General features: G+C 44.1%; 1 protein-coding gene across 2 annotated transcripts in view; it reads right to left on the bottom strand.

Moving 5' to 3' along the window:
- Positions 1-440: 440 nt before the first annotated feature.
- Positions 441-23044, bottom strand: part of LOC138669982 (splicing factor ESS-2 homolog) — a 103861-nt gene continuing 81257 nt past the window's right edge. For both annotated transcript variants that reach the window (XM_069756915.1, XM_069756924.1), the window contains 5 exons: positions 16580-16713; positions 16388-16490; positions 16184-16293; positions 1212-1327; positions 441-1101 (listed from right to left, as the gene is read on the bottom strand). In XM_069756915.1, the coding sequence (XP_069613016.1) occupies positions 816-1101; positions 1212-1327; positions 16184-16293; positions 16388-16490; positions 16580-16713 (749 nt within the window). In that variant the 3' untranslated portion in view covers positions 441-815. The remainder of the gene's footprint in view (positions 1102-1211; positions 1328-16183; positions 16294-16387; positions 16491-16579; positions 16714-23044) is intronic.

The following is a 23044-nucleotide window of genomic DNA, read 5'->3' as shown; positions in this document are numbered from 1 at the left end:
AGGTATACTCGCCACCTGTTACCCCAATGTATCTACTGCAGGCTCTTGCGGTCAAGTGCTGATATCGAAGGTCATCAGAGAAACATCTGATCACATGCTGTTCCAGTAACCCAACTGCTACAGCCAAACACATACCGCACTTGGTGGTCTAGTTGCCGCAGTCTTCGGTTACTGAGCAGACGCGTCCATGGGAAACAAGTACATCTCTGTTTGTCAGCACTGCCCAAAGCCATGTTCCCACTATGAGATTTTGGTGAGTTTTGATGTTGCAGAATTTATGCACCAATTCTGCACCTATAATCTAAATCAGCTTTCTTTCGTTTTTTTGAGTCCCTTTCTTCCACGTGCGTTTTTATAGCGTTTTTGATGCTGCATTTTGTGTCTCTTGTTGGTATGTCATGTCTTACATAAAGCTGCTTTGCATTTGATACTTCCTGGTATTTGGCTTTGACAAAATTTTATTGATAGTCATGTACAAATCAAAGGAGTTCCATGCAGAAGCACATCCCACCTGTGGCAGCATCAACATAAGTAGCAAGTTAAAAACAAAACACTTATATACAGAGGGAAAAACATTTATGTTCACAAAATATAAAATTTGAATAATGCAAAAATGTATACTGCACAAACATTAGATCTTTGAGCAATTAAATAATTCAAAAACAGTTTATTTACACATCCAGTTGCTATTAAATTACAAATTCCATCGTTTCTCTCTATAAAGAGAGTAATATTTATACTCTGGTGCCACAATGGTCCATTATCCAGTGTTTGGACCAGGCCGCCAAGACAGCGCCCAATTTCCCTCACACCACTCAAAAGAAGTCTGATGCTTTTCTTCGTTTGGGTAAGTGTAGTAAGTTATCGGTAATGGAGGTGGGATCAGGTGCAGTCGGAGTTTGTGATGAAGCCCCTGATGTGGGAGTAACAGTAGGTGTTAAGCGTGAGCCTCCTGGGGTTTTACAGACATGCAAGCTGCTGTGAGCAGGAGATGGAGTATAGCTGGCCCTTAGAGCTTTATCGGTGTACTTGCTTGACGTTCTATTCACCAAACGCTGAAGAGCAGGGGACATGGATGGACTGAGGCCCTTAGGTGTCAAGCTGTGGACAAACAAACATTACAAATTAACGACAGAAAAAGGACAATCAAAATCAGAATTTAGAATTTTTACTGTCACCTAAAACGCATTTGAATACCGGGCTGTACTTACCTGGCCAGATTCTCCGTCACCCTCCTTAAAGCTTCCTGCTTCTTTGCCCTGTTTTTGGCAGCAGCTTCATTTGCCATTTTCAGACCTAGTCGTTCTCTACGACCTGGCTCTAGGATCTGTAACACAGTGTCAACTCTATTAATTGCACATTTATCGGGTTATATAGAAGAGGTGATCACTTGTTGATCAGTGGAGGCCCAACTAATGAGAACTCAGACTAATGCCCCATATGACTGATGCTGGTGGGAAAATGTATTCCAACTGGTCATAAACAAGAAGACATCCTCCATGTCTAAAGGAAAGAAGGTTTACAGAATCACCATGCATGGGGATTCTTTACTGTAAAAGCAAAGACACAATGTAAATCTCTGACACACTATGTTATGGAGGCCAATTCACCGCACAAGCTTGAAGGTGGCCACTAGAGTTGAGCGACCTTGACCTTTTTAGAGTCGAGCCGGGTTTTGCGAAACCCGACTATGTCCAAAGTCGGGTCGAGTGAAATCGGCCGATTATGACGTAAAGTCGGGATCGACCGAAACACGAAACCCAATGCAAGTCAATGGGGCAGCATAGTCGGCAGTGAGTGGGGGCCAGGAAAACACCTAGAGTGGCCATTTTAATGTCAAAACCATCCATTCTTCTTAATGAAGCTTGTCAAGCGTAATTTACCTTATAATAATTGGAAGGCATTTGAAATTGGGGGTCATTTGGCTAAAGTTGTGGGGGGTAGGGCTGGTTCAAGTAATTAGTGGGCCCAGGAAATCTGGACCACGTCACGGCAGTGGAGCAGGGAGAGGTAAGTATTTCAACTTTGCAAGTGCTGTGAACCTGAGCAAGCAGGGGGGGCCCACTCGTTGGCATTGGCACTGGCACAGGGCCCCTCAAAGTACAGCGGTGTGTTTGCACGGCGGGGGCGCCTCCCACCGGCAGCAACACTTTTGCGTACTATGAGAGGCCCTGTGCCAGTGACGTCGCCAACTAGTATTCCTCCCCCCACCTGATGAAGGAACCTGCACTTTCATCTGCACCTTCCTCTTTGTCCCCGTGTAAGGTGGTATGGTATGCGGGAAGAGCAACCTGACTTTCAGCAGGGTCACAATGTTGTTGTGTAGCGTGCACGGGGAATGTTGCGTTATGGGTCAATGTACCAGCAGACTCATCTATCACTGGCTGGGCAATGGGCACGATGAAGTGGAAACACAGATATAGGCCCAAAGAAGAAAGTGGGCTAAATGCAGTTCAAAATTGGTAACACAGGAATAACCAGGGGGCATTGCAGTGGAGGACAACTGGAATGAGAGGCTGACACAGAGAGTAGGGCCAAATCAGTAAGTAGTCGAAATGCAGTTCAAAATTGGCAACCGTAGTAAACAGGCGGCACAGCTTTGTTCAGTGGAGGAGAACAGCAAGGAGTGGCAGACACCGATAGTAGGCCCCAAACCAACTAGTACGCCAAATGCAGTTGTTCCATTTAACCACAATTTAATGAGAGCCTGAAGATAGAAGCTCAGGAAAGGCAACCTGGGGAACACCTTGGAGTGTAACACACCATCTCTCTCCACCCCATACCCATTTTGTATGGCCTAATGCAGTGTACTTTTCTACAACTACTAAACGAGAGTCGGAAGACCGAAGCAATGGCAAGGAAACCTGGGGAACACCTTAGAGTGTAACACACCCTCTCTCTACACCCCATACCCAATTTGAAGGTCTAATGCAGTGTAGTTTCCAAGAACTACTAAACGAGAGCCGGAAGATCGAAGCTCAGGAAAGGCAACCTGGGGAACACCTTGGAGTGTAACACACCCTCTCGCTACACCCCATACCCAATTTGAAGGCCTAATGCAGCGTAGTTTCCAACAACTACTAAACGAGAGCCGGAAGATCGAAGCTCAGGAAAGGCAACCTGGGGAACACCTTGGAGTGGAACACACCATCTCTCTACACCCCATACCCAATTTGAAGGCCTAATGCAGAGTAGTTTCCAAGAACTACTAAACGAGAGCCGGAAGATCGAAGCTCAGGAAAGGCAACCTGGGGAACACCTTGGAGTGTAACACAACGTCTCTCTACACGACGGAAGGGCTGATTCTTAGGAAGGAAGGCTGTTGGAAATAAGCATTGCGCGTCCGAGGGTGATTATATTCTTATTAGGTATATACTCACCCTCGGACGCGCCCTGCTTCTTTATTTGGAATGAATGTTTATTTGCAATGTGGTGTTGACTTTCTCTATTATTTTGGTAATTAATGATTTTATTATTTTCATTATTTTGCATCTTCTCGGCAATAATATAAAGAAGACGCGACAGGACAACACTCGGTGGATGCCATATGTGTGTTTTCAATTTAAAAAAACTTTCAGTTAACTACTTGCAGGAGAAAGTAATTGTAGCTGGTGGCCATTTTTAGTACTGTACCAGATTTTAGTTGTGTGTTTGTTTTTAATGTTAAAATGTCTGCATTTGATATCTCACCAGTATTTTCTTTTTTATAAGCAAAATACTTATTTTTATATTTTCTGATGTTGGTTCCAGGGGTACACGGCCAGCAGTGCCCTGGTCAGTGTAGTAGTAGTTGAAAGAATGGACCGCAGACAGGCATCGAAGGCCTAAAATAATAACACATGGCTGTAGGCAATTTTAAATTGGTTCCAGGGGTACACGGACAGCAGTGGTGTGGTCAGTGGAGGCCTAGTGGAAGGAGTGACCGCAGACAGGCATCGAAGGCCTAAAATAATAACACATGGCTGTAGGCAATTTTAAATTGGTTCCAGGGGTACACGGACAGCAGTGGTGTGGTCAGTGGAGGCCTAGTGGAAGGAGTGACCGCAGACAGGCATCGAAGGCCTAAAATAATAACACATGGCTGTAGGCAATTTTAAATTGGTTCCAGGGGTACACGGACAGCAGTGGTGTGGTCAGTGGAGGCCTAGTGGAAGGAGTGACCGCAGACAGGCATCGAAGGCCTAAAATAATAACACATGGCTGTAGGCAATTTTAAATTGGTTCCAGGGGTACACGGGCAGCAGTGACCTGGTCAGTGTAGTAGTAGTTGAAAAAATGGACCGCAGACAGGCATCGAATGCCTAAAATAATAACACATGGCTGTAGGCAATTTTAAATTGGTTCCAGGGGTACACGGACAGCAGTGGTGTGGTCAGTGGAGGCCTAGTGGAAGGAGTGACCGCAGACAGGCATCGAAGGCCTAAAATAATAACACATGGCTGTAGGCAATTTTAAATTGGTTCCAGGGGTACACGGGCAGCAGTGACCTGGTCAGTGTAGTAGTAGTTGAAAGAATGGACCGCAGACAGGCATCGAAGGCCTAAAATAAAAAAATTGGGCTGGCTGTAGGCAATTTTAAATTGGTTCCAGGGGTACACGGACAGCAGTGGTGTGGTCAGTGGAGGCCTAGTGGAAGGAGTGACCGCAGACAGGCATCGAAGGCCTAAAATAATAACACATGGCTGTAGGCAATTTTAAATTGGTTCCCGGGGTACACGGGCAGCAGTGACCTGGTCAGTGTAGTAGTAGTTGAAAAAATGGACCGCAGACAGGCATCGAATGCCTAAAATAATAACACATGGCTGTAGGCAATTTTAAATTGGTTCCAGGGGTACACGGGCAGCAGTGACCTGGTCAGTGTAGTAGTAGTTGAAAGAATGGACCGCAGACAGGCTTAGAAGGCCTAACATAACAAACTTGGGCTGGCTGTAGGCACTTTTAAATTGGTTCCAGGGGTACACGGGCAGCAGTGGTCTGGTCAGTGGAAGTCTAGTGGAAGGAGTGACCGCAGACAGGCTTCCAAGGCCTAACATAACAAACTTGGGCTGGCTGTAGGCACTTTTAAATTGGTTCCAGGGGTACACGGGCAGCAGTGGTCTGGTCAGTGGAAGTCTAGTGGAAGGAGTGACCGCAGACAGGCTTCCAAGGCCTAACATAACAAACTTGGGCTGGCTGTAGGCACTTTTAAATTGGTTCCAGGGGTACACGGGCAGCAGTGGTCTGGTCAGTGGAAGTCTAGTGGAAGGAGTGACCGCAGACAGGCTTCGAAGGCCTAACATAACAAAATTGGGCTGGCTGTAGGCACTTTAAATTGGTTCCAGGGGTACATGGGCAGCAGTGTATGGTCAGTGGAAGTCTAGTGGAAGGAGTGACGGCAGACAGTCTTCGAAGGCCTAACATAACAAAATTGGGCTGACTGTAGGCACTTTTAAATTGGTTCCAGGGTAACACGGCCAGCAGTGGCCTGGTCAGTGTAGTAGTTGTAGAAAGAAGGGACCGCAGACAGGCTTCGAAGGCCTAACATAACAAAAATGTCAAAACAATGGTATTGTCAGTGCCAGGCATTGAAGGATGTCAGCGGCTAGACTACACATTGGTGAAGCTGTGAGAGATAATTTTGCTAGTGGTAGAGCACTGTTTGAGCTGGGGGGGGGAACTGTCTTGTGGCCGGCGGTACAGGCACAGGGCCCCTCATATTACAACGGTGTGTCTGACGTTGGGTGCGCACCACCACCGCCAGAGACACTTTATTGTACTATGAGGGACCCAGTGGCAGTGCCGTCGACCAAAAGCGGCCACACCCACCTCTTCAGACAAACAGCACTCTCAAGGGTCCAAGCGCAAAGTGGCGATAGCACGGCCCCGTGTGGGGAGTTTGGCCATTTCGTGAGGTGGAAACATGTCGTATGCTGGACAATCAGGTGAAGAAAATTACGAGATTGGAAAAGTCATTCAGAATAGTCCACAGGCAAGACCTTTTCATAGGAAAGCTAGGTGTCAGCCGGGCAGGGTGGGGCAAAAGATTTTGAAATCCAGTTGTGGTTCATTTTAATGAAGGTTAGATCATCTACATTTTGGGTAGCCAGACGAGTCCTTTTTTCTGTTAGTATTGAACCTGCAGCACTGAATACTCTTTCTGATAGGACACTAGCTGCCGGGCAAGCAAGCTCCTGCAATGCATATTCTGCCAATTCTGGCCAGGTGTCTAATTTGGATGCCCAGTAATCAAATGGGAATGACGGTTGAGGGAGAACGTCGATAAGGGATGAAAAATAGTTTGTAACCATACTGGACAAATGTTGTCTCCTGTCACTTTGAATTGATGCTGCAGTACCTGTCCTGTCTGCGGTCATAGAAAAATCACTCCACAACCTGGTCAGAAAACCCCTCTGTCCAACGCCACTTCTGATTTCTGCCCCTCTAACACCTCTGGTCTGCTGGCCCCTGGAGCTCGTGTGAGAACGATCACGGGCGCTGTGTGCAGGGAATGCCAGAAGCAAACGGTCAACAAGAGTTGATTGTTTTGTTGCTAATATTAGTTCCAAGTTCTCATGTGGCATAATATTTTGCAATTTGCCTTTATAGCGAGGATCAAGGAGGCAGGCCAACCAGTAATCGTCATCGTTCATCATTTTTGTAATGCGTGTGTCCCTTTTGAGGATACGCAAGGCATAATCCGCCATGTGGGCCAAAGTTCCCGTTGTCAAATCTGCGGTTGTGCTTGGTTGAGGGGCAGTTGCAGGCAAATCTACGTCACTTGTGTCCCTCAAAAAACCAGAACCCGGCCTTGCCACGCCACCAATTTCCCGTGCCCCCGGGAAAGCTTCCTCATTAAAAATATACTCATCCCCATCATCCTCCTCATCCTCCACCTCCTCTTCGCCCGGTACCTCGTCATGTACACTGCCCTGACCAGACAATCGCTGACTGTCATCAAGGCTTTCCTCTTCCTCTGGTGCAGACGCCTGATCCTTTATGTGCGTCAAACTTTGCATCAGCAGACGCATTAGGGGGATGCTCATGCTTATTATGGCGTTGTCTGCACTAACCAGCCGTGTGCATTCCTCAAAACACTGAAGGACTTGACACATGTCTTGAATCTTCGACCACTGCACACCTGACAACTCCATGTCTGCCATCCTACTGCCTGCCCGTGTATGTGTATCCTCCCACAAAAACATAACAGCCCGCCTCTGTTCGCACAGTCTCTGAAGCATGTGCAGTGTTGAGTTCCACCTTGTTGCAACGTCTATGATTAGGCGATGCTGGGGAAGGTTCAAAGAACGCTGATAGGTCTGCATACGGCTGGAGTGTACAGGCGAACGGCGGATATGTGCGCAAAGTCCACGCACTTTGAGGAGCAGGTCGGATAACCCCGGATAACTTTTCAGGAAGCACTGCACCACCAGGTTTAAGGTGTGAGCCAGGCAAGGAATGTGTTTCAGTTGGGAAAGGGAGATGGCAGCCATGAAATTCCTTCCGTTATCACTCACTACCTTGCCTGCCTCAAGATCTACAGTGCCCAGCCACGACTGCGTTTCTTGCTGCAAGAACTCGGACAGAACTTCCGCGGTGTGTCTATTGTCGCCCAAACACTTCATAGCCAATACAGCCTGCTGACGTATGCCAGTAGCTGCCCCATAATGGGAGACCTGGTGTGCAACAGTGGCAGGTGCGGATGGAGTGTTTGTGCGACTGCGGTCTGTGGACGAGCTCTTGCTTCTGCAGGAGGACGAGGAGGAGGAGGAGGAGGGGGTGCGAACGGCTACAGACAACTGTTTACTAGACCGTGGGCTAGGCAGAACTGTCCCAAACTTGCTGTCCCCTGTGGACCCTGAATCCACCACATTTACCCAGTGTGCCGTGATGGACACGTAACGTCCCTGGCCATGCCTACTGGTCCATGCATCTGTTGTCAGGTGCACCTTTGTGCTCACAGATTGCCTGAGTGCATGGACGATGCGCTCTTTAACATGCTGGTGGAGGGCTGGGATGGCTTTTCTGGAAAAAAAGTGTCGACTGGGTAGCTCGTAGCGTGGTACAGCGTAGTCCATCAGGTCTTTGAAAGCTTCGCTTTCAACTAACCGGTAGGGCATCATCTCTAACGAGATTAGTCTAGCTATGTGGGCGTTCAAACCCTGTGTACGCGGATGCGAGGCTAAGTATTTCCTTTTTCTAACCATAGTCTCATGTAGGGTGAGCTGGACTGGAGAGCTGGAGATCGTGGAACTAGCGGGGGTGCCGGTGGACATGGCAGACTGAGAGACGGTGGGAGATGGTATTGTTGCCGCCGGTGCCCTAGATGCAGTGTTTCCTACTACGAAACTGGTGATTCCCTGACCCTGACTGCTTTGGCCTGGCAAAGATACCTGCACAGATACAGCAGGTGGTGCGCTAAATGGTGGTCCTACACTGCCGGAAGGGATGTTGCGTTGATGACTAGCTTCATTGGCCGAGGGTGCAACAACCTTAAGGGACGTTTGGTAGTTAGTCCAAGCTTTCAAATGCATGGTGGTTAAATGTCTATGCATGCAACTAGTATTGAGACTTTTCAGATTCTGACCTCTGCTTAAGGAAGTAGAACATTTTTGACAGATGACTTTGCGCTGATCAATTGGATGTTGTTTAAAAAAATGCCAGACTGCACTCTTTCTAGCATCGGATACCTTTTCAGGCATTGCAGACTGAGCTTTAACCGGATGGCCACGCTGTCCTCCACCAGGTTTTGGCTTTGCCACGCGTTTTGGGCAAGATACGGGCCCGGCAGATGGAACCTGTGGCGATGTTGATGCCTGCTGCGGCCCCTCCTCCTCCTCTGCTTCAGAACTGCTGCCGCCTGCACCCTGTTCCCCCAATGGCTGCCAATCGGGGTCAAGAACTGGGTCATCTAATAACTCTTCTTGTACCTCCTGCGCAACTTCGTCTGTGTCACCGTGTCGTTCGGTGGTATAGCGTTCGTGATGGGGCAACATAGTCTCATCAGGGTCTGATTCTTGATCAGCACCCTGCGAGGGCAATGTTGTGGTCTGAGTCAAAGGACCAGCATAGTAGTCTGGCTGTGGCTGTGCGTCAGTGCACTCCATGTCAGATTCAATTTGTAATGGGCATGGACTGTTAACTGCTTCACTTTCTAAGCCAGGGACGGTATGTGTAAAGAGCTCCATGGAGTAACCCGTTGTGTCGCCTGCTGCATTCTTCTCTGTTGTTGTTTTTGCTGAAGAGGACAAGGAAGTGACTTGTCCCTGACCGTGAACATCCACTAACGACGCGCTGCTTTTACTTTTACCAGTTTCACGAGATGAGGCAAAAGAGCTAGAGGCTGAGTCAGCAAGATAAGCCAAAACTTGCTCTTGCTGCTCCGGCTTTAAAAGCGGTTTTCCTAATCCCAGAAAAGGGAGCGTTCGAGGCCTTGTGTAGCCGGACGACGAACCTGGCTCCACAGCTCCAGACTTAGGTGCAATATTTTTTCCCCCACGACCACCTGATGCTCCACCACTACCACTACCCTCATTACCAGCTGACAATGAACGCCCCCGGCCACGACCTCTTCCACTAGACTTCCTCATTGTTTTAAAAACGTAACCAAACTAACGTTATTTGTTGCAGTCACACAACTTACACGGTGAGCTATAACTTCAGTATGATTTAGCTACCCCTTTACAGGTTGGTGAGACCACAGCGAAAATCAGGCCCAATGTTACACACTCTTTTTTTGGTGGCTGCAAATTAGAGAGATGCCCCACACGCAGGACTGTCACTGAAGCACAAATGTTAATATTAATGTCACACTATTATTTTTTTTTTATTTTTATTTTTTTCAGGAACACTTTAGAAACCCCCCAAAAAAAAAAAAATAGATTTTTGCAGGGAGAATTTAGAAAACAAATGTAACAAACTATATGCTTTCTATGGGCCACTGAGTGAGAGATGACGCACACAGGAATCAGGAGTGGCACACAAGCCCAGAGGCCAATATTTTTCTACCAATGATTGATGGAGTTATTTTCTCTGGTAGATTTTGGAACCCAAATCAAGGAAAAAAAATGTAGGCTTTCTATGGACCACAATTGGAGAGAGAGAGAGAGAGAGATGGCACACCCAGGAGTCAAGACTGGCACACAAGCAGAAAGGCCAATATTAATCTCCCACTGTTTTTTTTGGTTGTTTTTTTTTTTTTTTTTTCAGGGAGACTTTAGAAAAAAAAATAATAAAAAAAATATGATTTTATCAGGAAGAATTTAGAAACCAAATAAAATAAAATGATTTTTTCAGGGAGAATTTATAAAACAAATAAAAACAAAAATAGGCGTTCTATGGCCCACTGACTGAGAGATGACGCACACAGGAGTCAGGAGTGGCACACAAACCCAGAGGCCAATATTTTTCTACCAATGATTGATGTAGTTATTTTCTCTGGTAGATTTTAGAACCCAAATCAAGGAAAAAAAATATAGGCTTTCTATGGACCACAATTGGAGAGAGAGAGAGAGAGAGAGAGAGATGGCACACCCAGGAGTCAAGACTGGCACACAAGCAGAAAGGCCAATATTAATCTCCCACTGTTTTTTTGGTTGTTTTTTTTTTTTTTTTTTCAGGGAGACTTTAGAAAAAAAAATAATAAAAAAAATATGATTTTATCAGGAAGAATTTAGAAACCAAATAAAATAAAATGATTTTTTCAGGGAGAATTTATAAAACAAATAAAAACAAAAATAGGCGTTCTATGGCCCACTGACTGAGAGATGACGCACCCAGGAGTCAAGACTGGCACACAAGCAGAAAGGCCAATATTAATCTCCCACTGTTTTTTTTTTTTTTTTTCAGGGAGACTTTAGAAAAAAAAATAATAAAAAAAATATGATTTTATCAGGAAGAATTTAGAAACCAAATAAAATAAAATGATTTTTTCAGGGAGAATTTAGAAAACAAATAAAACCAAAAATAGGCGTTCTATGGCCCACTGACTGAGAGATGACGCACACAGGAGTCAGGAGTGGCACACAAACCCAGAGGCCAATATTTTTCTACCAATGATTGATGTAGTTATTTTCTCTGGTAGATTTTAGAACCCAAATCAAGGAAAAAAAATATAGGCTTTCTATGGACCACAATTGGAGAGAGAGAGAGAGAGAGAGAGAGAGAGATGGCACACCCAGGAGTCAAGACTGGCACACAAGCAGAAAGGCCAATATTAATCTCCCACTGTTTTTTTGGTTGTTTTTTTTTTTTTTTTTTCAGGGAGACTTTAGAAATAAAAATAATAAAAAAAATATGATTTTATCAGGAAGAATTTAGAAACCAAATAAAATAAAATGATTTTTTCAGGGAGAATTTAGAAAACAAATAAAACCAAAAATAGGCGTTCTATGGCCCACTGACAGAGAGAGAGAGAGAGATGGAACGCTTAGTACTGGCACACAAGCCCAAAGGGCAATATTAATCTCCCTTTTTTTTTCCAGGGAGAATTTCTAAAACCCCAAAAAAAAATAAAATAGGCTTTCTATGGCCCACTATTTGTGAGAGAGATGGGACGCTCAGGACTGGCACAGATGGCACGCTCAGGACTGGCACAGAAGCCCAGAGGCCAATATTAATCTCCCTTTTTTTCTGGGAGAATTTATAAAACCAAAAAAATATTTAAATAGGCTTTCTATGGCCCACTATTTGTGAGAGAGATGGCACGCTCAGGACTGGCACAGATGGCACGCTCACAACTGGCACACAAGCCCAGAGGCCAATATTAATCTCCCTTTTTTCAGGGAGAATTTCTAAAACCCAAAAAAAAAATAAAATAGGCTTTCTATGGCCCACTATTTGTGAGAGAGATGGGACGCTCAGGACTGGCACAGATGGCACGCTCAGGACTGGCACAGAAGCCCAGAGGCCAATATTAATCTCCCTTTTTTTCTGGGAGAATTTATAAAACCAAAAAAATATTTAAATAGGCTTTCTATGGCCCACTATTTGTGAGAGAGATGGCACGCTCAGGACTGGCACAGATGGCACGCTCACAACTGGCACACAAGCCCAGAGGCCAATATTAATCTCCCTTTTTTCAGGGAGAATTTCTAAAACCCAAAAAAAAAATAAAATAGGCTTTCTATGGCCCACTATTTGTGAGAGAGATGGGACGCTCAGGACTGGCACAGATGGCACGCTCAGGACTGGCACAGAAGCCCAGAGGCCAATATTAATCTCCCTTTTTTTCTGGGAGAATTTATAAAACCAAAAAAATATTTAAATAGGCTTTCTATGGCCCACTATTTGTGAGAGAGATGGCACGCTCAGGACTGGCACAGATGGCACGCTCACAACTGGCACACAAGCCCAGAGGCCAATATTAATCTCCCTTTTTTCAGGGAAAATTGATAAAACAAAAAAAAAAATTAAATAGGCTTTCTATGGCCCACTATTTGTGAGAGAGATGGCACGCTCAGGGCTGGCACAGATGGCACGCTCAGGACTGGCACACAAGCCCAGAGGCCAATATTAATCTCCCTTTTTTTCTGGGAGAATTTATAAAACCAAAAAAATATTTAAATAGGCTTTCTATGGCCCACTATTTGTGAGAGAGATGGCACGCTCAGGACTGGCACAGATGGCACGCTCACAACTGGCACACAAGCCCAGAGGCCAATATTAATCTCCCTTTTTTCAGGGAAAATTTATAAAACAAAAAAAAAAATTAAATAGGCTTTCTATGGCCCACTATTTGTGAGAGAGATGGCACGCTCAGGGCTGGCACAGATGGCACGCTCAGGACTGGCACACAAGCCCAGAGGCCAATATTAATCTCCCTTTTTTTCAGGGAGAATTTATAAAACCAAAAAAAAAAATAAATAGGCTTTCTATGGCCCACTATTTGTGAGAGAGATGGCACGCCTAGGGCTGGCACAGATGGCACGCTCAGGACTGGCACACAAGCCCAGAGGCCAATATTAATCTCCCTTTTTTTCAGGGAGAATTTATAAAACCCCAAAAAAAATAAAATAGGCTTTCTATGGCCCACTATTTGTGAGAGAGATGGCACACTCAGGACTGGCACACAAGCCCAAAGGCCAATATTAATCTCCCACTGTATTTTTATCAGGGAGAATTTATACACCCCACAAAAAAAAATACAGAAAAATGAAAAGGCTTTCTATGGCCCACTATGTGAGAGAGATGGCACACACAGGGATGGCACTCTAGCAGAAATGCCAAATTGCCAATCTTAATCTCCCACCAAAAAAAAAAAAAAAACAGGGAATGTCCTACAATTACTATCTCCCTGCCTGCAGTAATCTCAGCCAGGTATGGCAGGCAGCTACTATCTCCCTGCCTGCAGTAATCTCAGCCAGGTATGGCAGGCAGCAATAAGGAGTGGACTGATGCACAAATGAAATAAAAAGTGTGGACAAACAAAAAAGATAGCTGTGCAGAAAGGAAGGAACAAGAGGATTTGTGCTTTGAAAAAAGCAGTTGGTTTGCACAGCGGCGTACACACAGCAATGCAGCTATCAGGGAGCCTTCTAGGGCAGCCCAATGAGCTACAGCGCTGAGGGGAAAAAAAAAAAAAAAAAAACTTCCACTGTCCCTGCACACCGAGGGTGGTGTTGGACAGTGCAAATCGCTGCAGCACAAGCGGTTTTGTGGTTAATGGACCCTGCCTAACGCTATCCCTGCTTCTGACAAAGCGGCAGCAACCTCTCCCTAAGCTCAGATCAGCAGCAGTAAGATGGCGGTCGGCGGGAACGCCTCTTTATAGCCCCTGTGACGTCGCAGACAGCAAGCCAATCACTGCAATGCCCTTCTCTAAGATGGTGGGGACCAGGACCTATGTCATCACGCTGCCCACACTCTGCGTTTACCTTCATTGGCTGAGAAATGGCGCTTTTCGCGTCATTGAAACGCGACTTTGGCGCGAAAGTCGCGTACCGCATGGCCGACCCCGCACAGGGGTCGGATCGGGTTTCATGAAACCCCGACTTAGCCAAAAGTCGGCGACTTTTGAAAATGTTCGACCCGTTTCGCTCAACCCTAGTGGCCACTATATCTTTCTAAAAAAAAATATGCCATTACAGTGGAATAACACAGTAGGAAAATAAAGTAAACTGGATGGACATCTCCTTTTTCTATCTTATCAACTATGTGACAAAATGATATGTATATTCTATAAGACTTGTGTCCCATCAGAATATTCACTTTCCAGCAAATGTAAGAAAAATGGCTGTAAACTGTCATATTGCAAGTGTATCCACAACAACACATTTTAAAGAGGACCTCTCACCAGGTGAAAAAGGGGTGAAAAGTGCACAGTTTTTGTTTTTTTATTTCCTCTGCTGCTGAGAATTCCATTTTCTATTTATGCCAACCGGTTAGAGACGTGTGGGCCTTTAATTTAGTGCTAATTTTTTATGTTCTTTACAAGGATGTGTGGCTTACAAGATTCTCAGGGGAACTGTGTCTGTAGACTGTTCTGAATTACCCTGTGAGCAACACCCAGTTAGTAAGGAACATAAAAAAATAGCAGCAATGCCTGTATGGGGGATAAAAACAAACAAACAAACAAAAAAAAAACAATACTAAAGAGAACAGTGGAAATAATAAGAGCAAAAACTATCCACATATGACCACAAGTGATGAGCGAATATACTCATTACTCGAGATTTCTCGAGCACGCTCGGGTGTCCTCCGAGTATTTTTATTGCTCGGAGATTTAGTTTTCATCGCCGTATATGAATGATTTACATCTGTTAGCTAGCATAAGTACATGTGGGGGTTGCCTGGTTGCTAGGGAATCCCCACATGTACTTATCCGGGATAATAGCTGTAAATCATTCAGCTGCGGCAAGAAAAACTAAATCTCCGAGCACTAAAAAAAATACTCGTCGGACACCCGAGCATGCTCGAGAAATCTCGAGTAACGAGTATATTCGCTCATCACTAATGACCATGTGACACGTCCTCTAAAAATTTAAAGAGTTCCATGGAGGGACCCCCTCTTTGTGATATCGCAGCAGTAACTGCAGATTATTAGAATTTTCAGCCCCTGAGTGTGAATGAAATGTTCAGCCATTTAAAGGGGACTATCCAGGCTTGTGATGAAAGTCTTCAGTCACTCTTGGGCGCATCACACAGTGCCAGGATTCTCTGGTGTTCACACTAAGAGCTGGCAATGATATGACCCCAAGTATGTGATCTGATACTTCAGACAACATTCCAACTAGATGTGTGCAGCGCATTAAATTCACTTGTATTGAGCAAGGCTGAGTAGAACTTGCTGGCAACATTGGAGAATCCTGACAGTGTCGGGTGCACATGACGTAAGGATTCGGAAGTGTGCAGACTTTCATCAGAAGACCACACAACTCTATTTAAAAGAGATAAATAGTAAATCTGCGTATCTGCTTCCAGTCAGTAGAAGTATATCACTCGCAAAATGGCCAAAGGCAGTTAGTTCTGCTGTCTGCATTTGCTCCCCAGCCTCTAATATATAAGTGACAGGTTCTCCTCCTGCTTTTCTTAGCGCAGCTTTCCTAACAAGCTGCACAGTGCTCCTGTCCATACAATGGCTGCTGGATGAGCATGTGACTAGACTAGTCTATCAGCTTCCTCCAAATTAAAATGATGTACAAAAAAAAACAAAAAAAAAAAACTTTGCACATTAGGCGTTTTCCCAATTAGAGGAGAGGAGTGGTGCACTAAGAAGTACAGAAGGAAGACCTATAATACTTACTCAGTGTTCGGACTAGAAGACGCACCCCAGGTTTTAGATGACGAATATAAGGAAAAAAAATAAAAACTTGAACCTGGCTTGCTGTAGGTGCTCCGCTCCTACCAGCCCAGGACCCGTAGCATTGCCCCGTTTCCTGCAGCGCTGCCCTAGCTCCTGCCTGTGATCCCGCTCCACCACCACAGTCCTCCCACAACGAGCCAGGTTCAAATTTTTTCCTACATTCGGATTATAATGCGCACCCATTTTCCTGCCAAATCTGGGGTAAAAAAAGGGTCTTATAATATGAAAAATACAGTATATATTAGTGATTGCCACAAAGTCACATCCATTTGTTAAAATAAAGATAATGTGGGTAACTTATTTCAAGCACTTCTAGTAATGTTCTTACATATTCTCCATGCACTAATAGACCTATCTGAGAAAAAACAATGGCCTACATTACACTCAGAGTGACAAAGTCAATACCTTAAATGATGGTCCAGGTGTCTTCTCTACATATGGGGTCTCTGATCCATCCAGACGAAAAGGAGTGCTCTCAACTTCACCCCAAGTCATAAGTGGAGAGTCATCAACTCCTGTGAGGATGTGTGAAAAACAATGCGAATATTAAGTTGAAACAGAGAATACTTTCTGAGCAAATGGAGAACTACATAAAATCATAGTTCAAACCTGGGGCAGGGGAAGGGGTGGCTACAAATCCAAAGCCATTGACTTTTGGAGATTCTTGCGGAATGAGTTCCTTTCCATCAGGACCAACTTTCCCTTGTTTATACTGCACACCAACAAATGAAAACACTTGTCAATGGGAGGATTCACAAACATAGCAGCAAGTGTAGAGGAGACAAGACAGGAGACCCTTACCTGTGCATTCAAGGCCGCTGCTTGTTGGAGCTGTGTTTTACTCAGGGCTTGACTGAAGGGGTCTTTCTGGAAGCGAGTGTTTTTATGAACTACTTCCCGGGGTTTCTTGAATATAGCATCATTGTCTGGTACACCTAGAAACCAAAAGCTATTGTAATTATTGTAAAACAACTGCACCTAAAAACTTAAAGGCAATTAACTTCCTTTACGTGAAATGACATGCATTTGACAAATGTAATTAAGGAAAATTCCCTACTTTTCACGTTAGCTTGAGCACGATAGAAAGGACAGTAAAATTACATGTTGTAAAGAATCACATGTAAAATGTAAAAGTGTGTACAATGAATAGTACACCAGCCTGTATAGTGCACTTTTTTTCTAGGCTTGACAAAGGCCCTTGCTTCATGGCCGAAACATTGGTAATTTTCCAGTGTGTATACTTGTGTCAATAAAAATAATTTTTGTGGAAGGAAGATAGCCGGTGCCTTGGATTTTTGGAGTACACACTACTAGAGATCAAGAATGTGAAATTTACTGGAATTTGGCTCATTCCTTTCGACAGAACTGGTTTAAATGTCAGGTTTGTAGGTCTCCTCAGTTGTGCGCAGAAATTTTCTACGGGACTAATGTCAGGGCATTTATGATGGCCACTCCATTACCATCACTTAGTTATCCCTTACAGTGACTTTGGAAGTACAGTACAGACCAAAAGTTTGGACACACCTTCTCATTTAAAGATTTTTCATGACTATGAAAATTGCACATTCACACTGAAGGCATAACACTATGAATTAACACAAGTGGAATTATATACTTAACAAAAAAGTGTGAAACAACTGAAATTATGTCTTATATTCTAGGTTCTTCAAAGTAGCCACCTTTTGCTTTGATGACTGCTTTGCACACTCTTGGCATTCTCTTGATGAGCTTCAAGAGGTAGTCACCGGGAATGGTCTTCCAACAATCTTGAAGGAGTTCCCAGAGATGCTTAGCACTCACCCCAAACCATCTTTTTTTTTATCAGATAAATTTTTATTAAGGAAAATCAATGATAACAGATGACATCAAGCTGTTATTCACAGACAATCATATTTTATGAACATAACTCCCCCCCCTTTTCCCTCCCTATCCCCCCCTCTTTTCCCTCCCTATCCCCCCCCCCCCTTCGAGACCCCTTTAACGCTTTCCCAAATTCCCATCCGATATTCCTTCCCCAATTCAAATACAATTGTATAGTATGAACATCATCTATACCATTATGCATCCTCCCCACAATTCTAATTCCATTCTATCCATGGCTGCCAAATCTTTTGAAATACATCTAGTTTATTTCTCTTAGTATAGATACTTTTTTCCAATAAAATTATATGGTCCGCCTGCGTAAGAAAGTCTCGTCTAGTCGGAGGACCCCAAACCATCTTGATTGGGTTCAGGTCTGGTGACTGTGGAGGCCAGGTCATCTGGCGTAGCACCCCATCATTCTCCTTCTTGGTCAAATAGCCCTTACACAGCCTGGAGGTGTGTTTGGGGTCATTGTCCTGTTGAAAAATAAATGATGGTCCAACTAAACGCAAAACGGATGGAATAGCCATGCTGGTTCAGTATGCCTTCAATTTTGAATAAATCCCCAACAGTGTCACCAGCAAAACACCCCCACACCTCATCCTTCATGCTTCACAGTGGGAACCAGGCATGTAGAGTCGATCCGTTAACCTTTTCTGCGTCGCGCAAAGACACGGTGGTTGGAACCAAAGATCTCCAATTTGGACTCATCAGACCGAAGCACAGATTTCCACTAGTCTAATGTCCATTCCTTGTGACCTTTAGCCCAAACAAGTCATCTGCTTGTTGCCTGTCCTTAGCAGTGGTTTCCTAGAAGCTATTTTACTATGAAGGCCTGCTGCACAAAGTCTCCTCTTAACAGCTGTTGTAGGGATGTGTCTACTGCTAGAACTCTGTGTGACATTCACCTGGCCTCTAATCTGAGCTGCTGTTAACCTGCGATTTCTGAGACTGGTGACTCGGATAAACTTATCCTCAGAAGCAGAGGCGACTCTTGGTCTTCCTTTCCTGTGGCGGTCCTCACGTGAGCCAGTTTCTTTGCAGCGCTTGGTTTTTGCCACTGCACTTGTGGACACTTTCAAAGTTTTCCAAATTTTTCGGACTGACTGACCGTCATTTCTTAAAGTAATGACGGCCACTCATTTTTCTTTACTCAGAATTTGTATTACGGCAAGAAAAAAGCAGCTAACAGTATATTCAGTAGGACTATCAGCTGTGCATCCACCAGACTTCTGCACAACACAACTGATGGTCCCAACCCCATTTGTAAGGCAAGAAATACCACTTATTAAACCTGACAGGGCACACCTGTGAAGTGAAAACCATTCCCGGTGACTACCTCTTATAGCTCATCAAGAGAATACCAGGAGTGTGCAAAGCAGTCATCAAAGCAAAAGGTGGCTACTTTGAAGAACCTAGAATATAAGACAATTTCAGTTGTTTCACACTTTTTTGTTAAGGATATAATTCCACATGTGTTAGTTCATAGTTTTGAGGCCTTCAGTGTGATTGTACAATTTTCATATTCATGAAAATACAGAAAAATCTTTAAATGAGAAGGTGTGTCCAAACTTTTGGTCTGTACTGTATGCTTTGTCGATTTGGAAGACCCAGTCATAACCATGCCTGATGACTTAAGATGTTGCTTTAGTACAGCCATATAAACTTTCATAACCGTATTTTTCAGGCTATAAGACACTTTCTTCCTGGAAAAATGTGGAGGAAAATGAGGGGTGCATCGTTTAGTCCAGATGTACCGGCTCTGGCTGTGGTGGAGAGGTGGGGTAGCGGCATCGGCAGATCAGAGGGTCACAAGTGGCTGGAGGCGGCGGCTGCGGCTAACCCCTGCGCCCGCTGCTAAAGAGAAATGAATATTCACTGCATTCCACGCTCATAAGCGTGGAGGGAAATGAATATTGATTTCTCTTTAATAGCATCTAGGTACAATTGGCCTCATCCCCCAGGCCATAGGACATTGCTACAATAATTACGATCTTGAAAAATTATGCAAATTGTCTCTTCAGAGAGGATGAGAGCTAGAACTCTAGTGCCACCTATTGGAAGCTAGCAATTCCTACAAGTGAATGTCGACCCTTTAACGAGTCTTGTCACATGACTTAGGATAATAGCCAAATCAGAATCTCAATTTACAGACACTGTTTCAGGGTACTGCCCCTCATCAGTGCAAAGTGGAGATCTGCTTTGGCTGTGTGAGGGTCGGCATTGACTTGTAGGATTGCTACCTTCCAATAGGTGGCACTAGAGTTCAAGTTCTCTTCCTCTTTTAAGGCTAAGTGCACACGTCGCAGAATTGCCGCGGAACTTTCCGGGGCAATTCTGCAACTCCAGCCGCGGGTATATCGCATGCGGAATTGGCATGCATATTCCTGCTAAAAACTAGCATTTTGTCTATGCAGCATCAATAGTAAAATGTTAAAAATAATTAAAAAAAATTTTAAAAAATGGTTATTCCCACCTTCCGAAGGCAGCCGATCTCCTCAGCGGTGCACGCGGCGGCTTCCGTTCCCATGGTTGCTTTGTGTGCAGAACCTACGATGACTTCACGGTCACGTGACCGCGACGTCGTCGCAGGTCCTTCACATAAAGCATCCATTGGAACGGAAGCGGCCGCGTGCACCGCAGAGAGGCAGGAAGACTCAGGGGGCCATCAGAAGGTGAGTATATCACTATTTTTTATTTTAATTCTTGTTTTTTTTTTTTTTTTTACAATTATATGGTGCCCAGACTGTGGAGGAGAGTCTCCTCTCCTCCACCCTGGATACCAACCGCACATGATCTGCTTACTTCCTGCATGGTGGGCATAGCCCCATGCGGGAAGTAAGCAGATCAATGCATTCCTATGTGTGCGGAATCCCCACGATTCTGCAAATTTAATGTGAGTGGAAAGACGTGGGCACTGCAATATAGTGAGTGGAAAGACGTGGGCATTGCAATACAGTGAGTGGAAAGACGTGGGCCAGACCAGGCCGAAACGTTTTACGTACTACAAAATAAAAACCACAAGTTTGTCTTAAAGTTGAGTGCCGGGTTCTTCTTATCTATCTGCAAATTTAATGAACATGCGCACAAAAAATGCGGATTGCATTCTATTAAATAGGATACTTAATGTGAGCATTATTTTCGCGGTTTTATAGTGCTTTTATAGCGAAAAACCGCAAAAAATCTGCTACATGTGCACACAGCCTAAGAGACAATTTGTATAATTAGCATATTTCCCAGGAGGAGCATTGCGGCTTTAAGTCTCCTCATCTCAGCATGCTTAGCACGTCAATCTCCGCAAGGAGACACGATACTTCTTGGATATCGATCTTGAAAAATTTAACTTTTTGTTTTTTTATGGCCATTTTTGGGCAGAAGCATTTTTCTTGCTAAGCATCCTTTCAGGTCATGTCCATATAGGGAACATATTCCTGTTAATATTGATACGTTTCTACACATTTCCTCCAGCATCTTTACATGGTCTTTTATGGTTGTTCTTGAATTGGTATATTTTGTATCAAAGTACACTCATCTCTAGATGACAGAACACATCTCCTTCCTGAATGGTATTGATGGCGGTGTTAAAAACGGCAGTCTATCGTTTCAAATGAACGTGGTACCTTCAAGAATTGGGAAATGTTCTTAAAAATGCACCAGACTTCTGGAGGTCTATGCATGTTTTACTGAGGTTTTGATTTTAATAAGATGTCAAGCAAAGAGGCAAGTAGGCCTTAAAGTAAACCTGTCAGCTGATTCATGCTGCTTAAACCATGGGCAGAATTAAGCCTGGCAGCACGATTGCAGCTAGGTATAACGTTCTCTAAAAAGCTCCAGCATTTCAGGGAAATAATAATTTGAAGATCCCACCAGGAGAGACCAGAGGAATCCACTGTGACTACCACGCCCCACTTCAGGTCTCTTCCTAGTGCACATAGGGAGAGACTTAGTCACAAAAATTATGGTGAATACCATAAATATTATATGACCGTGCATCAAAATCAAACACAACAGCCTACAAAAAGATACATTGCCAAGACTATAGAAAATATAAAATATTAATATAAGTAATTAATGAAAATATTTTGAGGACTGAAAAGGGGAATACCACATTAAATTAAAAATAATAAATACATCAACAGTGAGAGGTGTGATATTTATCCATGGGTATTCAATAGATCATGTATACAAATCTGTCCCGATACATAAAGTGCATATATCCAGTAAGGAACCTATATGCTGCCATAGAATGATCCAGAAATTTATATAATTTATATAAGTGCATATTGCTTCAAAAGATACTACAATATTTCTAGATCCTATGTGTGTCCTAATATCTCTTGAATACGGTAAACCGTGAATAGATAAGTACAGGAGCAGCACATAATGGTAACTATTACACTATAAGAATATTGTTAATACAACAGTATACATGAAAAACATTTGTCAAATGGAATACAGACCTCACACCAAGAGCATGTTCCCATGGTCTGTATTCCATTTGTTTTTCATTGGATTCACAGGATTTGATGCGAGGTGCACACAAAAGTGCATGCTACTCATCCGACACAAAGAGGAGTGAATCAGGATCATCTGACTACAAGCACATAGCTGATCTTAATGAATCGGGCCCTATTAGGCTGTGCAGTGGTTCATTTGTAGCCTTGCACCGGTGGAGGTCTAATCTCACCAAGAACTAAATCTGCAAGGAGTTTGTATGTTCTCTCCGTGTTTGTGCGAGTTACCTCTGAGTAATCTGGCTTCCTCACACACTCCAAAGACATACTAAAAGAGAATGTAGATTGTGAGCCCCACTGATGGACAGTGATGAGGATGGCTGTGAAAATTAATGGCACTATATAAAAGAAATAAAATAAAGCTAAGAAAAAAACAAAAAGTGTAACTGCATACCTTCAGGATAGTACATAAGAGAGTTGTGGGTGAACTCTAACAAGCATGTCCACTGGTATTCTGCCAATTTCAGCTTCAATATTGTTCCTTAGGTCTTCCAAGGTGTTGGGACGGTTGATATACACCTTAGACTTCAGGTAACCCCAAAGGAAAAAATCGCATGGGGCTAAATCTGGTGAGCGTGCTGGCCAGTTCACATCTCCCCTCAAAGAGATAAGCCGTCCAGGAAACATTTGCCTCAAACAATTCATGGTAACCCTCGCTGTGTGTGCAGTGGCACCATCCTGTTGGAACCATGTATCCTCTAGTTCCATTGCCTCAAGAGCCGGCTGAAAATAATCCTGTATCATAGACAAGTACCGTTCGGAGTTCACAGTTATGGCACGACCATTATCCTGAAAAAAGTAAGGACCAATGATGCCTACTCGTGATATGGCGCACCACACAGTGACGCGGTCCGAATGCAGAGGTCTCTCGTGAACTTCTCTGGGGTTT

This window comes from Ranitomeya imitator, chromosome 1 (assembly GCF_032444005.1).
Source record: "Ranitomeya imitator isolate aRanImi1 chromosome 1, aRanImi1.pri, whole genome shotgun sequence".
NCBI lineage: Eukaryota > Metazoa > Chordata > Amphibia > Anura > Dendrobatidae > Ranitomeya > Ranitomeya imitator.
This window is presented reverse-complemented; position numbering and strand designations above follow the sequence as displayed.